At 52.1% G+C, this 17,512-nt stretch overlaps 1 protein-coding gene across 1 annotated transcript in view; it reads right to left on the reverse strand.

Moving 5' to 3' along the window:
• KIAA1755 (KIAA1755 ortholog) overlaps positions 1-17,131 on the reverse strand; it is a 40,038-nt gene extending 22,907 nt beyond the window's left edge. The window contains exons 1-4 of the mRNA XM_045885755.1: positions 17,002-17,131; positions 6,312-6,509; positions 1,425-2,748; positions 470-658 (exon numbers count right to left, since the gene is read on the reverse strand). Coding sequence (XP_045741711.1) covers positions 470-658; positions 1,425-2,748; positions 6,312-6,509; positions 17,002-17,004 — 1,714 coding nt within the window. The 5' untranslated portion in view covers positions 17,005-17,131. The remainder of the gene's footprint in view (positions 1-469; positions 659-1,424; positions 2,749-6,311; positions 6,510-17,001) is intronic.
• Between the last annotated feature and the right edge of the window lie 381 nt (positions 17,132-17,512).

The raw sequence follows: 17,512 nt of genomic DNA on the forward strand, positions 1-17,512 counted from the left end.
TTAAAATGGAACGAGCTCTGTGGTGTAATTCATGCTCCAGACCCTCATGGGGTCAGGCCATGTCCTTGCTCAACTCCTCCCCCGCCCTGTCCTGCTTCCCTCGCTCCCCTTCTCCTGAGAGCAACCTTCAACAAATCACTTCCCCAAGGATCCCTGTCTTGGGCGCTGCTTCTAGGGGACTCACCTAAAACACCCACCTTGGATGCCTCACTGAAAGTAGGATGATGGATGGATGGATGGATGGATGGATGGATGGCTATCTAGAAATTGCTTTCATATTATCCAACTTCTTCACTGGAAAGATGAAGAGCCTGAGTCCCAGTGAGGCTTGGTCCAGAATACAAGCCTCCAGGACCTTCCCTATCTCCATACCCACCAGCATCAGGATGCTCAGAGACCCTCCCCCCACCCCCGCCCCCACCCCAATACCCTCCCCTCCACCTCCAGCTGCCCTGTGATCCCCGAGGACCTGGCAGGCATGCTATCCTTGACTGGAAGATCTCCACATTCAGAGCCCCAATCCTGGGCTCAGGCCCTGGGGACTCCTCATCCAGAGTGGGGCCTCTTTCTGGAGGGCCTTCTGGGAAGCCAGGCTTTTCCCTGGTCAGTGGGCCTGAGTCAGCGGCTGGGCCAGATGTTTTGGTCTGAGTTGTTCCAGCTGGGGAAGAGCAACAAAGAAAAGGGTATTAAGGAGAATATGGGTTTCCCCAGAGGAAATGCATTCTCTGGCACCTTCTGACTGATAAGAACAGTTTACAGCTATTGATCTCCTACCATGTGGCAGGTGTTATGCTAAGCTCCTTACTTTTTTTTTTTTTTTTAAGTTTATTTGTTTGGTACTCTCTACACCCAACGTGGGGCTCAAACTCACAACCCTGAGATCAAGAGTCACACGCTCTTCAAACTGAGCCAGCCAGGCGCCCCTAAGCTCCTTACTTCTGGTGTGTCTTTTTTTTTTTTTTTAAGATTATTTATTTATTTATTCATGAGAGAGAGAGAGAGAGGCAGAGGGAGAAGCAGGCTCCGAAGGAGCAGGGAGCCCGATGCGGGACTCGATCCCAGGACCCTGAGATCATGACCTGAGCCGAAGGCAGACGCTTAACCGTCTGAGCCACCCCGGCACCCTCTGGTGTGTCTTTGAACCTCAAAACAACTGTGTGAGGCCGGTGGGACTTACACACACCGAGAAGGAGTCCTTGACCAAGGTCTGCCAGCCGGTGTGGGGCCGAGCTGGGTGTGGACTCGGGCCGGCTCATTACAGCTCCGTTCCAGATCCCCGAGACTTCCAGCCTCTTGAATGCCATCTGTGCACTGAGCCAGTTTGGGGGGGAGGGTGTCTCTGTCCCTGGCAACCCGCGCCTCCTTGTCACCTGGTCATGTCCAGAGAACAGTCCCCTGTCCAGCTGAGCGAGTGGGCGACTTACCTTTCCCCAAGCACTTGGCTCGGTGGGGTTTGGGAGAGTAGAGTGAACACAAGGCTTTCCAGGGCCCGTCCTGCTGGAGTGAGGCTTTCTCTGGAGGCCCCAGGGCTTGCCTTTGCCCTTTCAAGAAGGAGAATCTGAGCCCAGGAGTGGGGGATCTGGAAGAGGAGGTATTCTGACTGGGGCCAGTGCCAGGTTTGGGAGGTCTCCCATGGCCCTGTTTGGCCCTCTCTTCCTTCTTGGCTTCAGCAGGAGGGGAAGCTGGGCACACGTGCAGGGAGGATGCTTGCTTTGGTTCAGGCATGGGCTGCACTGTATCTTCTGGGTTTCCCAGAGGTCCCTGCATCTTGGAGGAAGATGAACTACCTGCCTCGAGGCCAGAGGCACAGGGCAGTGGCTTCTCAAGGACGTTGAGGTAGGGCTCCTGGGGCTGGTGTTCTGAGTCGTGGGTGGGTAAGTCAACTTTATGGTTGACCTTTCTCCTCAAGCCCAAAATGCAGGGCTCCTTTCCTGAGCTTGCTGGCTTCTCACAAGCCCATTTTTTCAAGGAAGGTCCCCCATTGGTCCCTGAGAGAGATGGCATTCTTTGAGAGAAAGGGATTTCCTTAGTTTTGGAGAGTTCCTCCAGTGCCCCCAAAGGACATTCACTGGATGTCTCCACTTCCCTACTGGGAGACCCTCCTCTGCTCTCCAGGAGGACCACATAGTCTCCCTCCAACTCCTGGCTGGCCACATGGTCCATCCTAAAGGCCACCTCCCCAGGCCTGGCTGGCTCCACCTTGATGAGTCCTGGGTACTTGTTTCCATATGTCCCACCCTTGCCCTTGGCCAAGCTCCGGGCAAGCAACACCTGGCTGCCTGGGGACCTGGGCTGGTGCAGCTCCAGAGGGTTGCTCAAATCGAGGGCCTCTAACTGAAGGGACCCCCAGGCTGGGGAGACGACATCCACTGCTTGGGGTCTGTCATCCACAAACTCCGGACTGGTTATCTTGGTCCAGGGCACAGGGGCAACTCCATCTTCTGAAGCGACCAGGCAGTTGTGTAGGGGACTTCCCTCAAAGTCACTGTTGATGGCCTCCAACCATGTCTGGGTGAAAAGTATAGGGTAGGATGACACGGGAACAGGTTTTGTGTCCACTGTGCGGAGGTCCAAGGAGAGGCACTTGATCATGATGCAGACAGACTGTTCCTCCTGGGGCTCGACTTGGAGATAGAAGTCCCCTTGGCGCAGTAAGAGGGGGTTGAGGGGGGCCAGGTGCACCACGACCTCACCCCGCAGACACAGAGGCCAGCCCTCATGCAGGAAGAGGCAGTGTGAGTACGGGGCCTGGGGACAGAAGGGTGAGGGTGACGTCAGAGAATCCTGCCCTGAAAGGCCCTGCCCATCTGTCTGCTTCCTTCCCTCTCCCAGATGGAATCAGGAGCGGGGCAGGGAGGCAAGAGAGGTGCCTAAGATGCAGCAAGAGGGACCCCCCATCTCAGGGTCTTGCAAGACGCACGACCCCTAGAGCAAATGCCTCTCCTGCCTCACCCTAGTCCTGAACCTGACCTTAAAAATGCTTGCTAGCCTACTGACAAGGGAGAAAAGCTCTGAGTGGCAGATGCTAATTAACAGGAGCCTTTCCCACGAGGATCGTATTGCTCGGGTCACGGTCCCTTCTCCCCATCCATCCGAAACTTCTCTCAACCCAGATCAAGTCTGAGCCCTTCATTTTAGAGCCAGGAAGAGGTGGATCCCAAGGTCTGAATCACTGATTTGTGCAGATTACATAACCACTCTAAGCCTCAATTTTCCTACCTGCAAATAGGAATGACCATATTTATAATCCGATTGGGTTGGTACGCGGATTGAGATTTTATATATATATGTAAAAAAAACCCCACAACACAATGCCTGGCATACACTAAGTGGGTGTTCAATAAATAATAATTTCCTCTCCCTTTGACATTTACCCTTTGAAAAAATGGAATTTTCCATTAAAAAATAAGAGGGTCAGTTACTGCATTTACACCATTCTATAATTTTTAAGCAGAGAGATTACAGAATGAAGTCGAAACAATACTGAGTGAAAAGCCAGGAACTATGACCCCACCACTACCTTGCTGGATGACCTTGAAAAAAAAAAAATCATTCCACTATTCTGGGCTTGAATGTTTATTATTTATTTGTTTATGATTTATTTATTTATTTATTTTCCTTTACTGAGTAACGACATGGCAGGTGAGGCAAAACTTAAAAAAAATTTTTTAAACAGGAGGCGCCAGCAATTCTCCATGTAGGTGGACACAGCAGGGCATCCTGGAGCGGGTTGGACACTGATCTCTCTTGATGGAGCCGCTCCGCCGGGCTGTGTGGGACCCGCGCCCCACAGCGACACCATGTGGCAACAACAACCTCAGCAAGCAACAGCCTCACTGGTCTGACAAACAGGTCTCTCTCTCTCTCTACCTGGCTTTCGGAAAAGAGTCCTGTGGATTGAGTAACACCGGGATAATCTTACATAATTTGGATGTGTATGTGGGAGAGCTCCAGAGAATGACACCGCAGCTCCCATTAATGAAGCAGGTGCTTCCCGGGTTGATTAACTGGGGCAAGAACTGACCACCCTTGTACCCCGAGTGGGTAAACCAGTTCCTTCCCGTCAGTGACACTGTAGATTTGGCTGCCGCAGGGAACCTTCCTATCCATAAACCCCTCAAGCCTGCGAGTTTCTCCACTACTTCCACGGAGCTCTCTGCAGTTTACAACCTGCTTTCCCTCACCTTCTCATTGAACAAGGCAGTATTGAACAACCCAGCAGTATTGAGAAACAGCAACGCACCCTAGAGGTGGCGGTTATGATCCACTTATTTGAACCTCACAGTCACTCGGTGGGGCAGGGTGTTTAGGCTTCGTTGTCCCCACTGTACAGATGAGGACAACTGAGGCTCAGGGGGGTGAAAGAACCGGCTCATGGTCACACAGCTGAGAGCAGCATAAACAGGACTTGTGCCTAGACCTTCACATTAGGAGTCATCTTTGTCTGTCCCTGATCCCCCACTGGACTCCATCTGAGGGTGCTGGCTGCCCCCGGGTGCTGGCCTTTACCAGGGCCGACTTTGAGGCTGGTACATTCTTATTTCCAGGGGAGAAAGCAGGAAGTGGGACAGTAACAGTCAACGGCTACTAAGCACCCACTGCATGCCAGGCTCTGTGCCAGGCTGTGTATCATCTCTGGGACGTAGGCACCGTGTTATCAACATTCCCACTTTCCCATTAAGGAAACTGAAGCTCAGAGGGTGATTCTCCAGCTCCACGGTGACAGAGACTGGTTTTGAACCTGGGGCACCTCCCTCTTGCTGCCATACTAGTAATCCTGCCCCCGGCTTGGAGGTGATATGAATTCACCTATAATTATAATTAAAATCGCCCATAATTAAAAATAGAGAAATTAAAAGGTTGTGACCCTCGTTCCTGGAAGAAATGGGGAAGGAGACCATGCAAATGCAGTTTTAACGGCCAAAAAGGGGAAGGGCGGAGTTGTAGAGCTTGTCATGGGGAACAAGTCGGGGGGCGCAGGATATGCATAAAATAGTGTCAGGGTGGATAAGTGGGAGTTGGCAGCAGGCGTTCAGTGAGAATCTTCCTTCTCTTGCAATAACAATGACTGTGTATGCCACTGTTTCTGTGTGCCAGGAACCCCCCCGAGCACAGGAAATGAAGCATCTCAGTCTCCTTCCAGTTCCAACCATCTCTAGTTCCGGCTCCCAAACCTGAGCTTCTAGCTGCCGTATTCAATTCCTTGCTACCACTGAAATGATGTGCATAGTCCCCACTCTTATTTTTTGCCCCTGGTGTATCATGTCCCTGATACACGGGAGCCAGCGGGACCGATGAACCTATTAGTGATGCTCGAGGCTGGGGCAGCGGGGGGATGGGCATTAACAGCAGAGCAGGGCACAGCTGGCAACCCCATGAAGGGTGTGGGCAAGTTCCTGCAACGGGCGTCTGAGGGTTTGGTCTCCAAAGGCCTGTCCCCACCCTTAAAACAGTCATCACCTCTGACCAGAGACGTAGGCGTATGATGCAAGCCCGGCCAACCCCGCGATCCCATTTCTCTGGCTGCAGTGATTGGTCCAGGGGCGGACATCCAACCCAAGCCTGGCCAATCAGGATCCTTCCTGGCAACTTTACTATCTGCAGCTGATGGGGAAGAGTTCTTTCTCCTCTCCCGGGTGGGAGTTGATCCCAGTCTTGGGGGGACATCTAGCCTGTAAGAATGAGGTTGGCAAGCAACGGGAAGCAGAGACAAGAGACAGAAATCCCTAGGGGTTTGATTGGTGTATCAACTCGGGGCTGAGGCCAGATCAACCTTGAGTAAAGATCTGTCATTTGCAGCTACTGAGACCTACCTAAAACACTTTTCTTTCCCCTTTGCCTTAGAGGGGTCTCCCTGAGACCTGGGTTCAAAGAGGTCTCCTGGGACAAAAGTGAGTCCTGAGGCCTCAAGGGCTCCAGGAAAGATCTGGAACGTTCTCTGCTGTTTCCACTGTAGCTGACCTACTTCAGCCAAGGCAGCCTGGTGATGCCTACAGTGCCAGCCCCAGGGCAGGCTCCCAGGGGCCACCCCACAAGGATGCCTTTCATCCAGGATTTACTCCCTGCTAGTGAAAGGATAAACGTGATTGACTCCTAGATATCAGAGAGCAAAGGGCCAAGCGAGCTTCCTGCTCCACTGGGGGGCTGACATCTCCATTTGGGCAAAGCAACGGTACCGGGAGAACCATCCCATGTCCTCAGTACTTGCTCTGAGACAAGACACGCACAAGCCCACTTCCTTCTCTGCTCACCTCCAGCCCCCTGGTTCTGGGAGTGCTTGTTCCCCGGCCCCGCCGTCCCTTCCAACTTACACAGGCTGCTTCACGCACTTGCTCACACAGGCGCTGGGCAGGAATTAGGAAATCCAGGAGGAAGCTCAGCCCATCCCCCTGGAAGTCAGAATCCAGGAGACGGAACACCTGCCCCAGGATGGTGGGCGCCGTGGCCTCAAAAGGGGGGTAGAGGCCTGCCAGGGCATGCTGGATGGCTGCGTCCAGGGATGGGGGGTCCTGTGGGGGATAGGAGAAGAGTAGGAAAAGTGATCGTAGGAGTAATAATAAGGGTAGTGGCCACCTCCTATGACTTCCCAGGCCCCATATGACTGAGGCTACTGCTAACTCGCTGACCTCCTCTGCTACCCCTACCCCTCCTTCAGCCCCTCCAGCCATAGTGGACTTCTTTCCTGTTCCTCAAACACACTGGGCACCATCCCAACTCAGGGCCTTTGCACTGGCATCTCCCTCTGTCTAGAATACGCTTCCTCAAGACATCCTCATTCCCTCACCTCTGGCAGTCTTTGCTCAGTGTCATCCACTGGTCCAAGGTGGAGTGGAGGAATGATGGGGGCATTCAGGTCAGGGCCAGAGGGAACGGGGAGGTCAGCATCCCCAAATCCCACCTTCTGACAGACCTGCGGACCTGCAGGTTGAAGCTGAGCCATCAGTGAAGCCCAACCTGTAGTCAATGTGCAGGTGCATCAACATGCAGGTGCGTGAATGATAATAAATAATTGCTGTTTTTTAACGCCAAGTTTTGGAGAGGTTACACAGCAATAACTGATTGATATAAATTAATATAATTGATACATGAGCTCACAGATCCAGACTCACATAACGAGCTGCCTCTTGGAGACCTTCCCTAGATGTCCACCAGGCACAGATCATCAACACGTCAAACCCAACTCCATATGTCCCTAAACCCACCCCTCCCCCATGTCCCTACCTCAGTGATGGCCCCACAGTCCAGTCAGACTCCCAGGCCAGAAATCTGCTCATCATCCTGCCCTTCCTCTTGCCTCCTCTGCTCACACACAACCCTCAGCCACGTCCTCTACTCTTCCCACAGCCAGCAGCTCACCCACCAGTTCTGCTCTGCTCCCCTGTCCCTGCACTGACCCAGGCCTGACCCCTGTCTCTTCCACTGACTCCCCTCCCCATTGCCACCCAACCTTAGGCAGCCTCACTTCCAACTATTCTGGTCCAGGCACCCACAGTGATCTTTCTCAAATGCAAACCTGACCACGGAAGTATCCCCACTGCCTTCAGGAAAGTAACAGCCTCTGGGTATTCAGGTCCCCTGTGACTTTGGCATTGGCCTCACTTCCCCCCCCCCCCCCCACCCCCAAGCCCGTCTGCCTCTCTAATGCATCAGCCACAGGGCCACCTGCATTCTATTGCTTACCTCCAGGTCTCTGCACATGCCGTTCCTTCCTCCCAGGATACCTTCCACTTCCACTCCCTCTTCACCTGGCTAACTCCTTCTCATTCTTCAAGAGTTGAGTCAGCCCTCATTTGTTCCATGGGATTTCCCCTGACTTCCCTCCCCCACACTCCCAGGCCAGGTGTCCCCTCTCCTGGGCCCCATCATAGAGGTTCCCATGCTGATTGCCGTCTCCCTTGAAGACTCTGGGCTACTTGAGGACAGGGCTGGTAAGCAGAATAGTGGCCCCCAAAGATGCCCATGTCCTAATCTCCGGAACCTGTCAGTCTGTTTCCCCACAAGGCAAAGATGGAATAAGCATGGAGAATCAGCCGGCCTTAAGATAGGGAGAGTATCCTGGATTATCCAGTGGGCCCCAGGCAATCACAAGGGGTCTCCAAAGTTCAAGAGGGTGCTGAAGAGGTGAGAATCGGGGGCGGGAAATGTGACGTTGGAAGAAGGATCAGAGAGATGCCATGTTGCTGGCTGTGAAAATGGAGGAAGAGCCCAGGAACACAGGCTGCTCCTAGCTGCTAGAAAAGGCAAGCAGATTCTCCTCTAGAGTCTCCCGAAAAGAGTGCAGCCTACCAACACCTTGGTTTGAGCCCAGTGAGACCCGTGTTGGACTTCCAATCTATAGAACTGCAAGATAATAACTGGATGCTGCGTTAAGCTACGAAGCCTGGGACCATGTGTTTCAGCAGCACGGGAACTGCCACAGCGGGGGGCATCAGCTCCTCTTCCTCCGGGGTCTCCTGTTCCTGGCACAGGGCCTGGGCCAAAACAGGTGCTCAGTAAATGCCGAGGAAGGACAAACAAAACGTCCCTCTCTGAACCACAGGTTTTTCCATCTGTAAAACATTTTGGACAAGACCAGAGGTTTCCAGTCCGGTGTAGTAATAGAACCCATGGGTTATGATTTTCAACTCTTAAAATGCCTAATGGAACCCATTCTGGTTGGCCCAGACTGCTTGCAAGCTCTGGGTCCATCTGTCACTGAGGGATGTAAAGCAAGATGAGAATAAACTAGAATCCAGAGTAAACGGAGCTTATTTGGGGCAGAAAAATCATTTTTACAAATGAGGTCCCTTCAGACAGGGAGATAAAACACGGGCTTTGAGGAGGAGGAATATGGTACTTCTCCATCTCAGCAAGAGTCCAGTGCCAGGAGGCTGTAACACAGGGGACTTGTGACCAATGGTCACTGGACCAATGTCAGGGTCACCACTCTGCCCCCGCACCCACACAGCACTGGGCACAGGGTAGGGCCCCCATCACTAGTCGTGGAAGGAATGTATGTCTACAACCCCCATTCTGAAGGAAGGAGGGTCTCACCATTGTCATAACGTAAACGTGGTAGGGATGATGTACCGCGAGTTCTTGATGTCAAAAGTGTGCATGCCCAGGAAGGGCTACTTTCACATTGAGGTGCCAGGCAAGGTCAGGGACAGGGAGAGGGGCGTCTTCAAGTTGGCAGAACAGGAAAGGCTCATCTGGCCTGGCCACCTCTTCTAAAGCTCTTCCCCTCCAAAACAAGGCCAAACCCTGAGAGTTTTCCCCTACCCACGCCATCTTGAGGACAGCAGTGGGAATGGAAACCCAGAGCTAGAGGACCCTGACTGACACCTGTGACCACGCAGACACACTAAATCAATGAAGCCAGCACCCCTTCCCAGCCTTCCCCACTCCACCCAGCCTCTCCTGGGGCACTTGCTTTCCTGGGTTCCACATCATTGTGCCACCTTGAGTAGGTGCCTTCCCTCTCTGGGCCTTTCCTTGTGTGCACGTTGAGTTGGGCTAGGTTTGTTTCGTTTTGTTTTTTGGAAATTTAATCATTCGCTGGCATTTCATGAATTTTAGCATCTCCAAGTACCATTTGTACTGCTTCCCCCCTCCCCCAAATCACTCACCAAAAATACTTATATAATTGCATTTTAAACGAAGACTCTATGCCACCATACTGGTTATGAGAATGCAGCCAGACTGCCTGAGTTCAAATCCCTGCTCTTACCAAATGGTAAGTGCTTATGTGACCTGGCAAGTTGCTTAGCTCTCTCTGCTTCAGTTTCCTTACTGGGAAAACTGGAATTTGTGGTTGTACGTGCCTTAAACAGGTGAGCGAGACGGAATGAGATAAGACACGGAGGGTCTCTGCACAGGACTAGCACTTAGTAGGTGCTCAATTCAGCAACAGCTATCACCGCTATGCTCGTGGCCATCACTATGGTTATTATTATGTCATCACTTTATGGGGAAAATCAGCATCAACTGGCACAAATGGAATGGAACTTCAAAGATAAACCAATGATGCATTGGGCGGTTTTTGTATTATTTTATTTATATAAATATATTTATATTTATCATATACATTTATTATTATAGCTACAGGATAGACCTTACATTAGTACATATTTCTATAAATAATGCAATATATAACTATATGCTAAATACACACTTATTATATAAAATATATTTCATTCTTACTGTTTTAGTTCTGTAAGTAAGCAATGAGAACAAACACATAAGTTCTAGGACATCTGGTCACCTCCTAAAGGCTCATCAAGTTTCTCTTTCTGTCTTCCAAAGCAAGCTTGCCATGCATTAGAGAGGTGGTGAAGACATCTTATCGTGAGAGGGGGGTTTTCTCTGGGGGCCCCCAGAATATCAGAGGGAAGTGCAAAGGGCCTGAGTAGCCCACCACACGACTCTGTGTTATTTAGCTCTAGCCTGTGACAGCCTGTGTCCTGACTGTGGTCTGCATGCCAACCTCGGGGCATCTCTGCCTTGATGTGCCTCAGTTTACCCATCTGTAAACGGGGAATCTAGAGCCTATCCTATCTTGCTCAGATGATTCTTCTGCAGATGCAGGGAGATGATGCATGCGGGGGTCCTGAGAAAAGGGTAAGTTTCTGCTGCCTTTTTTATGATTTTTTTGTTTTTGTTTTTACTCCTCCTGTCCGACAAAGCTAGAGTCCACACCTCTGTGTGAAGCCATTGCCCCTCCTGACCCCCCTTCCTGAACCCACTGCTGTCACCCCAAGAATAACAACAGCTTCCAGGCACCTGCTGTGCACCAGGCCCTGTGCTCACTCACATTCTCTTGCTTAGCCACACAATGGTCCTGGGGCAGAGAAGAAACATCCCGCCCTACAGATAAAGAAGCTGAAGCTCATCTTGTCCAAGATTGCTGAGAGGAGGAGAAAGACGGAGCCACGATCCAACCCAGTCCTGGCCAGTCAGGCCCGCCGTCTTCCCCTGCCCCCTGGTGCCTTGCCCGCCTTGGGGCCAGCAGCAGCCACCAGCCTTCAGGGTGGCCTTCCCAGCCGCCTGGCCTGCAGCGTTTCAAGCTGTTTACTTCTCGCAGACTAAAGCTCGCAGATGGGATGCCTTTGGCTTTCACAAATGGGCTCACTGGCTGCACACTATAACGATTTAAGGGGCAGCCAGTAAAAAACAAGAATGTTCCAAGTTAATGGGACTCCAAGCTCTTGGCCGGAGCGTTACCTGCTACGAGCCTGAACCCCAGGGGTTCATAAGCTGTCCAAGTATGGGGGTGAGCACACAGTATGGGAGCCCAGGAGCCTGCAGGAAGGAAAGCTGGCCCCTCTCCACTCAAAACCAATCGGGCAGCCCAGCCTGGGCCCTCAGGAACCCAAACACCGCTGGCCAGACACGGGCCCCTCAAAATGATTTCCGTGAAACTTAATCGACGTGTTTCCATTCCTCCCCAGTGAGCACAGCCAGGCTGGGTCTTTAACCGTTCCTTGCAAGAGCCAGCGTGAAGCTGAAAAGGGAGAAGGCAAGACCAGCCAAAGCCGGTCTGCAGCCCTCCAGCCCCTCTCCAGCAGCAGAGAAGGAGCCCCCAAAGGGGACCCCCGCAGACCCCACTGCCAGGCTGGAGCCTGGACGATGCTCATGGGCCTTTGGATGGACCCGAGGAAACTGCTATGGTGCTGACAGAAAAGTGTCTGTCCCCAGCGGTTCCCTCTGGGCACGGGAGTGGGAAGGGGTGGGAGAGGGAGGTTTCTGCACTTCTGTGTCAACGTTTTGCACTGAGCTTCCATTATTATTTTATGAAGTAAAATACACAAGGTTGATGGGTTTTTACCTATGTGCCTATCCCCGTGACCACTGCCCAGATCAACATACAAGATTTCCACCACCCCGGAAAGAGGATCCCCGCCAGGCAACTCCCTCACCCCAAAGGGAACAACTCTTCTCACTATTGGAAGTTTCTAAAAGAAAAAACTCCCAGACAGTGTGATCTCCACTGTGCAAAAATGTGCATAAGCTAAGAGGTCTTGGAAGAAAGTATTAACTGCCTTCACCCCCCGAGCGCCGTGAGGGGCAGGGGACTCATAAGTCACCGTTTTCCTTTTCTTCATAGTTTGCTGGATTTTCCGACCATTCTGTAACCAGCCTGTGTAGCTTTTATAATCAAGGGGGAAAATAAAAGTGCGATTGTGTGTGTTTTTAAGGCCTGTTCCCTTTTTTAAATGGGCTCACCAGATGTTGTTAGCTGGGCTTTCTGAGATGTGTGCCGAACTCTTCTTAAAGGCCCAGGTTGGGCGCCTGGGTGGCTCAGTCGTTAAGCGTCTGCCTTCGGCTCAGGTCATGATCCCAGGGTCCTGGGATCGAGCCCCACATCGGGCTCCCTGCTCAGCGGGAAGCCTGCTTCTCCCTCTCCCACCCCCCCTGCTTGTGTTCCTGCTCTCGCTATGTCTCCCTCTGTCAAATAAATAAATAAAAAATTAAAAAAAAAAAAAAGGCCCAGGTTTATCCATTTGCTCCACCAGACAAAGCTTTGAGCATCACTTAGCATCAGCGCCTCCTAGCTTGGGAAGAGAGAGGGCTGCGAGAAACTGAGGTAGGCAGTGTCCCGGGGCTGCCGTCATCCCCTGCTCTCCTTCGTGGTAGGGACGCTTAGGGAAGGTGAGATTCCACCCTTGACTCACAGGGTGGCCGTGGCCTCAATTTCCCCAGGGCTTATCGATCTATCTCTAAGGGTCCTTCCAGCAGGGCCATTCTAGAATTCAAGGTATAATCAGGTGCAGGAAGGTGTGGAGCTGGGACATGGTTTCTAAATGGGATCAGTTAATCCTCAATTGAAGGGAAAGTTTAAAAAGATCTGTTTCATCCACGCTGAAACTCAGCCCAGGAAAAATCTACACCACCAGCCACAGACACAAGTGCCCACAGGGGACTGAAAGGTGACATGGAATACAGAAGTGTGAGAAAATAACCCCTCTAGCTCCTTGGTGAGTGGCCCCTAACAATCAGCCTCAGTGTCGGGGAATCGATAGGAGTAGTGGGGCCTGGGGCACATGTCCCACCTCATCAGCTCCAGCCCAGTGTTGCCTTCGCCCAACATTGCTGGATTTGCTGATATTTTAGTAAAGCCTCCCCATGTTCTAAAGGTTAGCCAAACCAAACACATCTGAGAGCCAGATATAGCCCAGTGGATATCAGCTTGGGACCGCAAGGTTCAGCTACCTGGGAACTTCCTCTTGAACTTCTCCAGGCTGGAAATTCTAAAAGCAGTATTCTGTTGCCCTGGCTGCCAGGAAGTTGTTGCTCGTGTCCAACTAAAACTTCTTCTGCTTTAAATCCTTTTTATTTTTGTGTGGGTGGAAGCATGAGTGAGAATTGGCTCCTTATAAAAAAAAAAGAGAGAGAAAGAAAGAAAGAAAAAAGAACCTTTCAGAAACTGGAAAAACAGCCCAGATGCAGTGAACTGAAAAGCAAGTGGGTGTTAGAAGACCCACATTCAAGTCCAGCTCAGTCATGTGTCATCTGTGTGACACTGAGCAAGTCACTTCACCTGTCCGGGGCTTAGTTTTGTGTTTGTTCTTTTCTCTCTCTGCCTCTTTTGCCCTGGGGCTCACCATCACCCACATAATGATAATAATAGCAATTATAACTAGAGCTTCTTATTGAGCAAGCTTCTGTATCAGGCTTTATCCTAAGTGCTTTTCATTATTTTATTAACATTATTTTATTTCATCTTCCCAACAATTCTATGGGATGGGTATTTTTATTCCCATTTTACAGGTTAAGAAACTGAGCCCAAGGATCTATCACCAGTAAATGGTAGGGCTGTGGTATGAACATGGCCCATCACCACCAGCTCTTCTGCCCCTTTCCCCAGGCCTGGTTCTCCTCTGGCCACTACAATGGCCTTTTAACACGCAGACGCAACTGTGACCCTCCACTGCTCAACAACCTTGAGTGGCTCTCCACTGCCTTAGCACCTCAGCCTGCCCCTAGTGGCCATCAGTCCACAGCAGCGTACCTGTCCTGCATCCTCTAACACACTTGACATTCTAGCCCAGGACTTCCCAATCACCCATGTGCCACACGCATGAGTTTTTCTTGCTGTTCATACCTCCTAATTTATTTTACTCGATATTGATTATTATTTACTTCACATTTGTCTTCTTGTCAATTCATTTGTCAATTTATTTCCAACTTAAATCTATGGATTTTTATTTATCATCATGTGCTTGTGCTGCCTAAATCACTTCCTACCGCTCACTAAGATGAAAAACTGTAAATAAAAATATTCATCTAAAGTCTCCTTACCCAGGATCCACGGCGGGTGCCCCACTTTGAGAAGCACTGCCTGAGCTCGTGTTGTACCCCCTCCCTGGACTGGGCGAGCTCCTTTCCACCCTTCAGAGCCCCACTCAACCCACATCTCTTCGCTTTTCACGACACATATGCTTCCAGGCAGAAAGAGGGACTCCCATTGCCCATCACCCAGCCTGGAAATGCAGCGAGTAGGCGCTAGAAGCCCCCAGCGCAGGGACCAGGGCTTACTCTTCTCACATGCAGGTCCTTACATGGGGCCGGGCACATAGTGGGTGCCTTGGGGGAGTACCACAAAGTAGGTACTTTGGCAATGTTGAATAAATTGGATTCAACCAGCTTTTCTCAAAGCTTGGATGACCCACAAGATGAGTTGGGGAGGACACGAACTCGATGTGAGATCACAGAAAGTTACCCCAACTCGTTTGGTCCTCCTGAGAACACCAAAGAGAAAGTCTCAGTTCAGTGCCAGGATATCTTAAAACACCTCTCAGACACTCAGTGATTACTCCTTTTAACAAAAAGAAAGCAGTCCTCCGTCTTGGAATCATCCAGAGCCAACCTCATCGAGCCAGAATTTACTAACACAAATTTGCCTTCATTGTATACATTTTTACAGTTACCTTGTGTTTACGACAATGGATACTGATTTTTCATGGTGGTGATATAAACTTTCTTTTTTAAATGTATGTTTAAGTGTATAAGGTAAGTTGATTAAAAGAAAAATATTAAGCAAATAGTAATTTTGATTTTGTTCTTTCTTCATAATGCCTTTTCCAGTAAGTGAATATGCAAAGATTGTTATGATAGAACTAAAAGTTCGGGAATGTGAAACCGGATAAGCCCAAAGCCCCTTTGTCATAAGACGCTCTGACACTGGGCTGTCCCAGAGCACGAGGTAGCCTTAAATCAAATCATCCCTGGAAAAGAATAACTGTGATGGAGCCATGAAGGAAAGATACATGGCTAGAGTGGGAGCCAGGGAAACTGGGAAAGGCTTTCCTGAGGACGTGATACTTGGGTGGAGATTTACAGGATGGATAGGAATTCTTCAGGTGAAGGGGTACCACCCAGCAGGAACAGCATATGCAAAGGCCCTGTGGCAGGAGGGAACGTGAAAGATAAGAAGTTCTGAACCAAGGTCAGAGTGGCTCAAGTACCGAGGTGAGGCCAGAGAGGTGGGAAGGTGACAAAAGTGGGAGAAAACCTGTCCATCATGCCTATTTAGGAAAGAGTTGCTCAACCTTTTCAGGAGCCACCCAGGGCCTGACTCTTGATCTGAGGGTCTGGCGTTCAGCGAGGAGTTTCTGGATTCTGAAAGTAATAACTGAGTTAGGTCCAAAACTGGTCAAGGTTTAGCAAACACTACTTGGTGCAGGTGTGGTTCTGGGGTGGCCAGGACAGCTGAAAGCTGTTCAGAATTCAGGCTGTCCTATTTCCCACTTCCTGGTCGGGTGACCTTGGGCAGCCACTGAAGCTCCCAGAGCCTCAGGTCCCCATCTGTGGGGTGGAGATACCAGCAGGTCTGTTTTTAGGGCTGGTGTGAGTTACACGAGCTCCTGCATGTAAATGGCCGGGCACAGAGCCTTGCCCGGGACTGAGAGCTGAAGAACCACGAGCTTACGAAGATTTCTGTCAAACAGCTTGGACAGCAATGTGTGCTGTATGCGTGTCCCGCTGGTGTATGGATCTAGCAGCCTGGTTTTGCAGTATGTCTGTGGTGTGGACGCCCACATTATAGCAGTAGGGACAGCAGGTGGGTAAGCCGTGTGTGTGTCGGAGGGCACGTGTGTTCAGCCGTGTGAGTCAATGGGAACACGCTTTGGTGTGCTCTGCAGGGGTGTATACCCATCTAAATAGAATTCTTCTGCACCCAGTGAAAACCCACACAAACTCAACATGGCCCATCAGTCAAGGGTGAAAGCCTCGGCCTGTCTTCACAGCACTTTTCCAAATCCCCACTGCTCCCGGGAATCTGCCTGGGTCTCCTGGGCCTGTTGGGAGCTGGGCTGCGATTCACTGAAAACAGACTTTCCTTTCATTCCGTGTTCCCAGATATTGGCATGTACACACACACACCTCTCCCAGAGCATCTCAACCTTATCAAGGGGCCAGCCAAGGAAGCCACAGTATGGAGGTATCACCCTCCTTCTTCCCCCTTTCCTAGGCCTACCTCCCCCTACCCCGTTTCCACGAGACCACCTCATGTCAGGACTCGGTGCACATCTGACTTTTCTGCCCTGAGTCTAAAGTGGCAAAAACACCCCAAGTTTTGGTGAGCAACTCCCTCCTCTCCACTGGGCACTGGGAGGGGCCTTGAACCCCGCTCCCCATCTCCATCCACACCCTGCGTGGGGCCAGTGGACATACCTGACCCTCAGCCCTGAGTCCAAAACGCAACACCACCCCGCGTTTTGTCTAAGGCCCAAGGGCTAGGGTTCCAGCTCTGATCTGTGCCTGGGATGGGGCGACATCAAAGTTCACAAGTCATCCAATCTTATCCATCCACTTCACGCCCAGAGAGGAGAAAGGACATGGCCAGAGGGGGATCCCGGCACCCCGACCCGCATACCCACCCCCCATCCTGGTGGGAGGCACTTAACACAGACCCGTGGTGAGGTACTGAGGGTCATAGCATAAAAGGTCGGTGTCCGCCCTGGACACCCCCACCAAAAGGGGACAGAGCCAGGTGGTCCAGGCCTTGGCAGGCATTACCATGGTGACGGGCTGCTCCTCTCCGGGGCTCGGGATCCGTCTGTCCGCAGGTCGGTCTGTGGGGCGCGGCCCCCTCCAAGCACTGGAGCGAGCAGAGCGGGCTGGCTGGGGAGGGGAGGCCGGCGACACAGGGAGAGAGCCCGACAGAGCCGGCGAGACGGGACTGGAGGCAGGGCGAGGCGGGCGGGGGGCCGCGGGCGGCCGCAGGGGCGGGTCGGAGCGCTGCTCCCCGCGCGGGACGGGGCGGCGCGACGGCGGCCCCTTTGTGGCGGGGCCCGGCCCGCGCCCCGCCCGCCGCGCGGGAGGACAAGCAGGCGGCCCCCTCCCGGCCCGGGGCCGCGCCGCCGCCCAGAGCAGTTGGGCTGCCTGCCGCCTTTCCGCCCACCCCCCTCGGCCCCGCCGCCCCGCCGGCCCGGCCAGGCCCCCGCCCCGGCGCCGCACCCACGGCTAGGCGCGCACCGCTTCAGCCTCAGCCCGGGGTTTGCGTCTCCGCCTCGTCCACTCGCAAGGC

The sequence above is a fragment of the Mirounga angustirostris genome, unplaced genomic scaffold (genome assembly GCF_029215605.1).
Source record: "Mirounga angustirostris isolate CCGP_5_RB_7025 unplaced genomic scaffold, mMirAng1.0.hap1 SCAF_10, whole genome shotgun sequence".
NCBI classification, from domain to species: domain Eukaryota; kingdom Metazoa; phylum Chordata; class Mammalia; order Carnivora; family Phocidae; genus Mirounga; species Mirounga angustirostris.